Source organism: Nannospalax galili, unplaced genomic scaffold (assembly GCF_000622305.1).
Source record: "Nannospalax galili isolate Female #2095 unplaced genomic scaffold, S.galili_v1.0 scaffold101, whole genome shotgun sequence".
NCBI lineage: Eukaryota > Metazoa > Chordata > Mammalia > Rodentia > Spalacidae > Nannospalax > Nannospalax galili.
This window is the reverse complement of record NW_008345700.1, coordinates 1,527,052-1,538,397: the sequence shown is the minus strand read 5'-3', so window position 1 is coordinate 1,538,397 and position 11,346 is coordinate 1,527,052. Positions and strand designations below refer to the sequence as shown.

Here is an 11,346-nt window from a genome sequence, read left to right as displayed (position 1 = left end):
TGATTGTAATATCTTCTTGATTCATTGTTCCTTTGATCAAAATGAAGTGTCTCTTCTGATTAGTTTTAAAGTTTATTTTATCAGATATTAGAATTGCTACGCCTTCTTTTTTCTTAGTGCCATTTGCTTGGTATATTTTTTTACATCCTTTCACTTTGAGATAGTGTCTGTCCTTAAAAGTGAGATGAGTTTCTTGCAAGGCATGGGACAGGATCCAAACTAGGAGAGACTGGCAGGGGAGATGGGAGGGCGAATGGGGCTGGGACAGTCAAGGCTAGGAGGGCCCAATGGACTTACCCTGGAGAGAGGCCTGTAGGTGGGAGAGAGGCCTGTGGTGGGTGGTGCAAGCCCAGGGAACAGAGTTTGATGAGTGTGGGGCCAGGCCCAGAAGCAGTGCTCCTGGGGCCCAGAGAAGGCACTAAGTTGGTCTGGATGAAAAGGGTCAGGAAGCAGTATTGGTTCCCCAGGTGTCTGGGGCCCCAAGACAAGGAGATAAAAGCTTTTAAATGAAGGAACAAAATACTACAGAAAAGAATGACGTCTGGGCAAGGGAATGCTCTGTGAGAGTTTGCCAGAATAGAAAGTGAGGTGGATTTATGGGTGACGCTGAGAATTCTGTCCTCTCTGGGGAGGCCACTGGTGGCCTGACTTTTTCCATTTATTCCTTAGAACACTTTGTGTTTTGTGACCTGTGCTGACTTTCTATTGCTGTGACACAGATCTGTGGAAAGCAGCTTATAGGAAGAGACAGATCAGGCCCATGTCTTCAGAGCTTTCAGCTCACACTTAGTTGCTTCTGGTCCATGGCAAGGCAGAAAGATGGCAGAACAGAACAGGAGAGCTGTTCTCACCTCATGGCAGCAGGAAGCAGGGAGAGTGGGGTGGTGGTCATAGAACATACCCTTCAAAGGTGTCCTCTCTGTGACCTGCTTCCTCCAAGAAATCTCCTAGTACCACCCACTCCCAATAATGCTACACAGTACAACTCCATCAATGGAGCCGTCAGGATCCAATCACTTCCCAACAGCCCCACCTCTGAACACTGCACTGGGGATCAGGCCTTTGGTACAGGAACCTTCAGCGGGCAGTGTAGATCCAAACCACAACATGACCTGTGTGGCACATGTTAATTATCTTTTTTAAAGTAGCAAGGCTTTCGCACTCCTTTAATCCCAGCACTCGGGAGGCAGAGGCAGGCAGATCCTCAAGGCCAGCCTGGTCTACAGAGTGAGTTCCAGGCAGCTGGGGCTTCAGGGAGACCCTGTCTCAAAAGATGTTGGGGGCCTCTGTTATGTGAAGTAGAAGTCTCTTCATATCCGGATAGCTCACGAAGCTCGGAGTTATGTGCTGAGACTCCTTTCATAGCGGGGTGCCTTCCTGGCATTCTCCCTGACTCTCCTTTTGAAGTGCCTGCCACAAATGCCATAACATAAACATGGCCTCTGGCTCTAGGAATACCATGCTTTCCTATGTGATTTTTCAGGTAGTCAGCGGTCTGGCAGCATGGCAGAAATCCACACTCTCCTTTTGAAGTGCCCGCCACAAATGCCCTAACATAAACATGGCCTCTGGCTCTAGGAATACCATGTTTTCCTGTGTGATTTTTCAGGTAGTCAGCAGTCTGGCAGCATGGCAGAAATCCACTTCCATATGCAAATAGAATGTCTCAAAAAGTATCTATCAGCCAAAGCTTTTACCACTACCCCCATGGTATAAATATCCCAGTCTTTCTCTTAATATCAGAGAGCTGGGTCGCAGAGAGCTGGATCACTTGAAGCTACACGAGCCCAGCGCGCACTATACAAAAAGACCAAAAAAAGAAAAAAAAAAAGTAGGAAGGCTTTCAAAGTAAGTTTTGAAGGAGAAAGAAAAGGAGGGTGTCTGCTGGTGTCAGCACGGCTCTGAGGGGGTTGGTGGGAAGCTGCTAGGCCTTTCCCAAAAGCAATTTGGAAAACAGGTTTTGAGAACCTTGTTTTCCTGACCTTTTAATCGAGTAAGTATACTTCTGGGAACTTAAGAAAGCCATGTAGAATGTAGAAAATGTCCACGCACAAACATCTGGGGAAGAATTCTGGGTGGCCATGGAAAGTGTCCAGCAGCAGGGAACTGAGGCAAGCACCATTTCCACAGTACCAGACAAGTACGATGAAGCCATTAAGATGATACTGTGCAAAGAAGCCATTAAGATGATACTGTGCAAAGACTTACAAGGGTGACAAAATAGCACAACACACAGGAATGTGGATACATCCTGGTGGTCACTCTGCCTGTGCCTCTGTAGCCACAGTTCCCTGACACTTCTCTAACTTCAGGGTTAGTTCAGTACTCTCCCAGCTGGCCATCCCTGTAAGCAGATCCTGCCCCTGTCAGACTATCTTCTGGATGCACCAAAACCCTCAGAACAGCTGGGTTTGCATAGCACTCAGTCAAGAAAGTTTCTTTCACTGTTTGTTTTTCCTTTTGCAGTATCAGTGATGAACCCAGGACCCCAGGGCTGCTAGAAACGCAGTCTACCACCAAGCCACAACACCTCTGTTGCTAAACCAACGAAGAAACACTGGTATCTCAACTTTAAAATGTTTTGTTACATTAGCAATGTGTGTGTGCATGTGAGCACTCGTGCATGTGCATGACTCTGTGGTACTGTGCGTCTCTTGGGGTCAGAGGACGACCTCCAGGAATTGGTTCTCTCTTCCTACCATGTAGGTCCTGAGGATCAAACTCAAGTTGTCAGGATTGGCGGTAAGTACCATTCCCTACTAAGCTGCCTCCCCAGCCCAATTTTGGGTTTTTTAAATTAGCAGTGAAATTTTCATTATGGTTACTGGATACCTGTATTCTTTTGGGAATTATTAATTTACATTCCTGGTTAACTTTTTAGTGGGATAACATTTTTCTTAATCATCTTTATGAGCTGTCACTGTATTAAGGCTACAAGTACACTCATCTATGCTTCCTGGGCCCTCGCGGAAGTCCACCTGGCTAAAGTACTTCTCACAACCACCCTCTTCTTGGCTTTGCTATGATTCTTCATGGCTTCCCAATCTCTCTGTATGTAGGCATCTTGGGCTTGTGTCTCCATTGTCTCCACGTGTCCCTGGGTGACCCGGCTTCAGGCTGAGAATATGCTGCTTCCAAAATGTACACCCACCAGCCAGCACCTCCCCGCAAACTCCAGAACTTTCCACCTTGCTGTCTGTGAGGCCTTTCCATTTGGAGTCCAGCACTGCTCACACTAAGTATCTGACACTGGCCTCTTGGGCTTGACTCCCAAATATGGCAGAGAAATGAAGGGCACCAGGTGTGTGCAGAGATGAAGAACAGGGGCTAGCCTCGATTTGTAACAGTCTGCTCTTTTGATAACTAAGGACAGAGAAAGAACTCCTTCTGGGGGACATATGAACTCTTGAGGGCTCTGCCATGAGGGGCCAAAACACCTCTCCTTAGGCCCTATCTACAAACACTGAGGAATTTGATAGGCAAACCACCTTCAGATCACAGCAATGTACTCTCTTTTATATGTAGCATTCATATGACTTTTATTTACTGATTTATGAGATGCAAGCCAGGCCTGGGAAATTCCTAGAGAGAACCAAACATTACTCACTACCTCACCCCGGGGCTGGTGTGGGAGACACTTACTGAACACCGTCTTGAGCCACGTCAATACATCAGGCTTTTTTATTTTTTGGTCTTTTTGAGACAGGGTTTCCTCGTAGCTCCAGCTGGCCCAGAACTCGCTTTGCAGAGCAGGCTGACGTCCATCTCACTGAGATCCTCCCGGGTGCTGGGACTAAAGGCCACCACGCTGCACACATCGAGCGCTTTAATGCACATTAATGCAGAACACGTCTCCTATGTATGGGTGTTCTTGCTCTCTAAAAACTTTGCATAAGTGTATGTACACATCTGCATGTATGTGTATGCTCCCTTGGGTATACATGTGCATGCAGGTGTGTGTGCATGTGTGTGTACATGTATGTAGAGACCAGAAGTCAACTTTAGGTTTCATTCGTCAGGTGCCATATACCTTTGTTTTCGAGACAGTCTCTTACCGGTCTGGAACTTACTAGTCTGGGCTAGTTGGCCCCAGGGACCCACCTGTCTCCGCCTCCTTAGCACTGGATTTCAGGTGCTTGTCACCATGCCTCCTGAGTGCTGGGATTAAAGGCAGTGTACCACCATGCCTGGCCTCTTTCTCCTTCAAGGTTGGGTTCTAGGACTAGAACTCAGGGGCCTTATGCTTGAGCGGCATCAGTTTACCAACTAAGCTACCTCTCAAGTCCACCTAGGTTTTCTCTTAATTTACGGAAGTGTAAAAAGTAGGCATTTTAGGATTTGTCTAGCCCTGTCCTTTACTCTGCCTGCAGGAGCACCAGAAGAGGTCCCTGCTGCTGGCCCTCCAGCACCAGGAACTGCTCCCACCTGAAACTCTTGCACAAGCCCCTTTAACCTCCATCTTTCCCCCTGACTGCTTATCTCTGAACTGTCCTGCTGCCTGTGCTTTTTCTGTCAGCCCTGCCCTGGAGGACCTTTTTCTGCTCACAACCCACCTGCCTGAAGTTTGGGCTCTTCCCTGATCTTTTCCTGCTCACAGTTAATCTGTCTATGGGCCATCCCTGCAGGCTGAGTAGCCGTATCTGGAAATTAGGTGCGCAGGCTCTGTGGGTCTACCTTGTCCGCTCACTCTCAGTCACAGGTCAGGACCCTGGGCTCCTGTAGTGTCATCTTAGGCAGGTCCTTCTACCAAGAAGCTCTACCTTTCCCCCATGGAGTCTCCTCAAAGCCAGACTCTTCCTCTCCTCTGTCTATAGGCCCAGGTGAATCCTCTAGGGGCTCCTGGGCTTTGCCTGTTCACTTGTCTGGTCAGCCTGGGGTGATCTGTGTTTTAGGGAGATCCAGGTGGTGCCCAGGGACTGACTGTTCCCCGGACTTCCACCTAGAAAACACATCCCAGAACAATTTCTTAGTGACATTTACTTCCTCCAGGGGATGGTAACTGACCAGAAGTTGGGACAGGAGTTGTGGGCTAGGTCTCCAGAGCTGCATGGCACCCAGGCCAGGGTAGATGGGTTCCCTTCACTACTGTCCCTCCCTGAGCCCAGCCAAGTTAGCCCAGGAGAACCCAAGTTGCTGTAGCTAGGTCTAGGCTCCATCCTGCCAGTTCAACCTAATTTCACCTGCACAGACGATCCATATAAGTAAGGTCATGTCCACAGAAAGCAGGAGTCTGGGCTGCCAGCATTTGGGGGCACACAATCTACCTACTATGTGCCCTACCCTGAAGCCTATCAGGTTCTGTCTGGAGCCCTATGGATCGTGTAAGTTTCTGGCAGGTGGCATCTCCAGCTTGACCTGGCAGTTGGTATGTTAGAGAAACTTTCTGGCAGGTGGAGATGAAAGTGCACCGCCCAAACTGGGTCAGTACCCAGGGCCCCAACCCATCTCGGCTTCAGAGGAACTTCGGCAGGACCTTTGGCCAGGGCCTGAAGTGGGCTGATGGGAAATGTTGACATGGGGGCGAACTGCTAAAGCAGAGACCTTGAGCAAGCCAGGACTAGGCTGCAGGTGTGAGGGAGAATTGGGGAACTGAGGCTGGTCCAGAGAAATGGCAAATCACCAGTATTCAGAATTAAAAAGCCCAAAGGAAGGAATCCCAAGCAACACTGATGAGGGAGAAGGGGAGGAAGCCAGGGAAAGGGAGAGCCCCAGGATCCTATGAAAGGTATGACCCAGAGCTACTGCCCTCCCATCCCAATGGGTGCTGTCTGTCCACAACAACAGTCAACAGAGGTGTCATAACTTCTTTGCTCCGCCCTCCAGTCTCCTCCACCTGTCCTGTATGTCCCAGTCTGGGGATGTTGCTCCTGCTGCACTCTTTGAAGCCCTCTGTCTGGCTTCTCAGCTATCCTTGTCTCTCCCCTGCCTGTCAACCTCATTTCTCTGACTAGCTGCCCTGGTAGCAACGTCCCACTCAAACTGGTCATGCCCTGCTCCTCCTGCTTGCCTCTAGCCTCCTTGGGTTAGCCTTTCCCAAACAGGCAATTCTTTGTCCCATGGAATGAACTTGCTGACCACCCCTTACCCCAAAACCCTGCAACAGGTAGGTCTAAATAAGTCATCCAGGCAAACAGGTGAGGGCTGAGCATGGGCAGGCTACCAGAACAGAACTGGGCAAGGAAGGTGACCTCCCTCTGTGTCTGAGGCTGTATACCCACGAGGCAGGAACTGGAGGTGGGATGGGCTGCACAGGAGGCTTCTGTTGCAAGACCAGGCCCAGGTATTTTCCTTACTTCCTCACAAGGAAAAGTGGAAGGACAAAGGAGTTCTTTGGTGAGTGGGGTGGGGGGACCCCGGCAGGGCCTTGACTTCAGACAGGCCTTGTAGTTCCAATATGCTCCAACTGACTGCAGGCTTCTGCTAGGTAGGTACCTCTTCCGGAGCTGGGAAGCAGGGATGGGTCAGGGGCCTCAGTTTTTTCTTGTGGGAGAAGCCTTGCCCTTGGAACCAGCCTTTGCCTCCCCATCCCTACTCGGGGCTTTCTGGCTCCCACCCCACAAGGCAGCTAATGATGGGAGAAAGTCCTGTCCTTCCCCATGGGAAGGATTAATCTGTGGCCTGGTGTCTAAGTTTGTTCTTTATTGCTGTGACAAAATATTCTGACCAATACCAACTTGGGGAGGAAAGGGTTTATTCAGCTTATATCTCCCAGGTCGCAGTTCATCAGGGAGCCCAAGGTAGGAACTCAGGGCAGGAACCTGGAGGCAGGAGCTGGAGCACAGGCCATGGAGGAACGCTGCTTACTGGCTTGCTCCTCTGGCCCCTGCTCAGCCTGCTTTCTTATGCAACACAGGCCCACCTGCCCAGGGGTGGCATCACCCACAGTGGGCTGGGCCCTCCCACATCACTCATCAAGATGCCCCTCAGACATGGCCACAGGCCAGTCCAATGAAGGCAATTCCTCAACTGAGGCTCCCTCAACCCAGGTGTGTCAAGTTGGCAACTAAAGCTGTCCAGCACACCTGGGAATGCATCAAAGGCGATAACTAGGGGGTTGAGGTTTGGCCACGGTCATCTTCCTGGGGACCATGGAAATAAACAAACCCATATAGGCCAAGGTAATCCAGGTATAGTTCACAATAAAAGACAAACATTCACTTGACAGTTTGAGACAACAGTGAGTGTGGGTGTGCTCCTGGGTGGATGGTGGGAGGTGCCCATGTGCCAGTCCTCCAGCATTTCTCCAGGTGGACTTGCCTTCCCCTATCCAACAGCCTAAGCTCAAAGAACAAAAGGCAAAAATCACAGCAATCCAGGCTCCTGGTCCCTGGGCATCTTCCCTCAATGGATGGTAAATGTGGAGTAAGAGAGTGCTGTGGGGAAACAGGGATCAGTACTTCATTCCCACGGACCAGACTCTGGGCTTGAAACATAAGAAGGGCCAGGGGACATGCTGGAGCTGAGGAGCTGGGTGGCCGCTGTCTGGAGGACTGTTATGTCTAGGTGTGGGCGGGAAAGTAGAGCAGGTGTAACAATGCTAGCAGCTCCCCAGGGCTTTGGTGCCTGGGCTTGGCCCTGCTTATCTGCTGGAGGCCATGCCAACTAAACACAATCTACCATGAGCTGTGGCCATGGCCACGTCCCTGCTACCGAACACACAATCACTGCTCTTCCCAAGTGGGGCCTGGGGCTGCCTCTTCTCATCTGTGTGAATGGAGAACAGAACCCAAGGGAGCAGTGTAGCCCAGAGTTGTAGCCAGTGCATCTTCCCTAGATCTGGTTTTGCTGTGTATTCTGGATACTGGAAGCTCCTTCATGGTAGACGGTGTCTGTGGAGGGACTGCTGGGGCCCTCCTGGTGGAGTGCCTTGCCTCAGACTTCTACCCACAGGAAGGAACAGATCTTATGCTGTTTGCTGGAAAGTGAAATACCAGGTGGTGCGTGTCCACTGCTGTGACCTCCCAGGAGCATGAGTAGTCACCCTGACCCTACCTGCTTCAAGGAAGTGGACGCCGCCTCCAGAAACTGCTCAGGACTGTTCTTCTCAGACTTGAATTTACCTAGTTGCTCTATCACAATCTCAATGCATTTTCCATAGTACGCCATCTTCCTGGCAGGGCCCTAAAACAAACCATCACAAGTCACATTATCCACAATTTCTCGGTTGCCAGCTTGGCTTATGACAGAATTGCCTATGAGACCCTCAGCCACACTGACAGTGAGTCCATGAGGAGGCTGGGGCCCTTGAACTACAAGTAATTTTTGAGTTAGGTGAGGGCCAGGCTCAGTTAAAACAAAACCCTCCTCTTAAAGAGTCCCCTATACCCTCAAGTCTCTGAGGCCCAAGTGGCCTGGTGGGCATTCAGGCCACCACCTTCAGGCCACCACCTTCAGGCCACCACCTCCAGGTCACCACCTTCAGGCCACCACCTCCAGGTCACCACCTTCAGGTCACCACCTTCAGGTCACCACCTCCAGGCCACCACCTTCAGGTCACCACCTCCAGGCCACCACCTCCAGGTCACCACCTTCAGGTCACCACTTAGCCACAGCTACAGCCCTCTTTGCTCTACACCCAAGGCTTCAAGGCTGCCCCCAGAGCCCCAAAGCCATGCTGTGGTGGGGTAACCCCTAGGAGGGGCTCAGATCAGACAGCAGGCCTTTGAGCACCCTCAGCCTAGCTGAAAGGGTGGCTATTTTTCTTGGTAGGCTCTGCCCACAGCAGGTGAGGATAACAGAATCACAGAAATAAAACTGAGAGTGAGCTGAGCACCAGGATGCGTTCATCTCTCTGTGTTCTGAGTGTGGATGTCATGTCATCAGCTGCTTTGAGCTCCTGCTGCCTTGATTTCCCTGTCATGGACTGCACCTTGAACTGTGCGCCACAATAAACTCTTCCTTAAGTTGCTTTTGTCAGACTTTTTATCACAGTAACAGGAAAAGAAAGTAGGACAGGCCTCCAGAGAGATGGCCAGTCGTGTCAGTCCCGCCAGGCCCAGTGATTGATTTTTGAAAATTAGGGAGCTATTCCAAGAGGTCAAAATTCCAATGACTAGGAGTTCCAGGCAGACAAGAACATGCCCAGAATTTTAGGAGGCAGCTTTCCAGGAGGGCAGGGCTTCTGAAGGCTCTGCACAAGGATCCATGAAATCTGGGTGGGGATGCCCCAGGTACTTTGGAGATCAGGCTTGCCAAAGCAGCTTCATGCGTTGGCACTCAAGGATCCAGAGTCACCTGTCAGCCCTGGGGGGAACCCACCTCCAGCCCCAAAGGCCCTGCTTGACCCCTGAGCAAGTCTGGAGAGAGACAAGTCTGGGAGGTTGGGGGTGAACCCAAGGGGGTATGGTTGTGGAGGAGATGCAGATGGTACAAGGTACAGTTAGTGGTGGGAGGACCAGGAAGCCAGAGGAGGAGATTGAGGCTCCTGCTGGTTCCAGGAGGAACTTCTCTGGGGTGCTGCCTGGGAAGCTTCACTGAGAGGTTAGGGGACAAGTCGGGGATAGTGCCATCATTGAGGGATAGCATTCCCAGAGGCTGGAATGTCTGCATCATTGGGCGCAGCATCCCCATGCACCCTGACTACATTCTGCGCCTGAACCACCACAACTGGGGCCTGACCTGACCATCCCTCAGGGCTTCACATGTAGAAGCCAGCACTAGTCTCTGTTGAGAATGGTCTCTTGGAGTCTGGAAACTGGTCTGAAGCCCTGGTGCCACGAACAGGCTCTGGAGACCCAGTAAGCAAGCTTATTCCATGGGCACTGAGGAAGCAAGTTGCAGGCACAGGCAGGACTCTGTCTCTGCCCAGCCTGTGCTGACAGGCACCAGGGCACCTTTTCTCATGCGTACAGACCCACAGGGCTACCTCACAATAGATCCCTCATCAGTGGGATCTTGGTGATCAGGAGCAGTGGGAAAACAGTAGCCTTCTGGCTTGGATGGTGCCAGATTCAGTCCAACACACATAGATGCACACATGCCAAGATGCAGACTCCATTGCCACGTACACCCTTGGGCATGATGCAAGGTCTGAGCCTGACCTGCACCTGTGACTACCTCTCTGTGCCCCCTACAGCATGACTCCCCGGGAACCATTGACATCACCCTACCCTACAGGGAGCATCTGCTGGTTAGAAGGCTGTATGGTGGGGAACGTCCACCCCCATGGGCTCCTAGGGTCCCTCAAGTGAGCCTCCTGAGGTAGGGGACTTTAATGCTGTGAGAGGGTGAGCCAGTGCCTTTCGGGGATCATGGCCACTCTCTGCTCCTCATTCCATAATGCGCTCTGAATGAGCAATGGTGGGCTTCGTGCCCAGTGGCCATTTCACCCTCCCTCTGAATGTGGCTTCCTCTCCTTGGGAGGGGCTGAGTAGGCCAGGTGCCTAGGCCTGGTGACATGGGTAGATCCAAGCAACTGTCACACAAAGGTCAGGAAGTACTATTCTGGGGCACTGCTTCATAGAGTGGGGGCCTGTGGCTGGGGAAGCCTGGGGACCTGGGGTGTGTCAGGGGCTAGAACCAGGGCCCCTCCTTGAGACTACAGCTGCCAGGCAAGCCCCCTGGATTTGGCTCCTGTCTTGATTCCACTCCTTGTCATGTTGGTCCCACCAGCCCTGGCATCATTGGCCATGTAGGACCCTTGCCCTCCTGCACTGGCACAGCTCTAGGGGCCCTTTGTTCCAGTCTAGCTCTCTCCTAAGTGGAAAATAGTCATAGATACTCCGGGAATGTGGGCCAAAGGCAGTTCTGTGGGTGTGATGAGGTCCTTTTTCCTTGGTGAGGGGTCTGGGCTCCTGAGCACTATTTTCCCACTTCTCCGGCACCTAGTTACTGTCTTGGGGGCAAATGGTGACACTGCCAGGTAAGAACATCAGGTCTGACAAGGTACCTGTGTCTACAGCTTGCAGTCTGGGCCGCAGAAAAACTGTGCTTTTCTTACCCAGGTGTAACTAGCCAACAAAAGGAAATGAGGAGGGTCAGGGCAAAGCCTGTCCTCACACTGATGAAGCTGACTGCGCATGGAAGCAGAGCTGGGGACCCCTCCCTGTCAGATACTTGTGTCTATGGAATCCTCTTTCCTGGCCTCACATTTGTCACGGCTGAGGATGTGTTTGGTGAAGACTTAAATTCACGCATCTGGTCTCCCAGCCTGGTTCCTCCCACTATACCAGCACTCGGCTGATATTCCTGAGGGTCTGGACTAGGTGGGCTTTTGGCCCTGGCTGCTATGGGTGGGGTGGTTAGGTCTGGGGAGGTGAGGCTTCAGGGTCCACCCTGCCTATCACTAAATGATTCCATGTTGCTGTGGGACCCAGTGGGATCTCCTCAGCATGCTCTAACCCCTTC

General features: G+C 51.5%; 1 protein-coding gene across 1 annotated transcript in view; it reads right to left on the bottom strand.

The window, feature by feature from the left end:
- The window catches only part of Cfap99 (cilia and flagella associated protein 99), a 59,327-nt gene that overhangs the window by 43,815 nt on the left and 4,166 nt on the right, over window positions 1–11,346 (bottom strand). Inside the window, exon 2 of the mRNA XM_008841880.2 lies at window positions 7,993–8,121. Within this exon, the coding sequence (XP_008840102.1) occupies window positions 7,993–8,106 (114 nt within the window). The 5' untranslated portion in view covers window positions 8,107–8,121. The remainder of the gene's footprint in view (window positions 1–7,992; window positions 8,122–11,346) is intronic.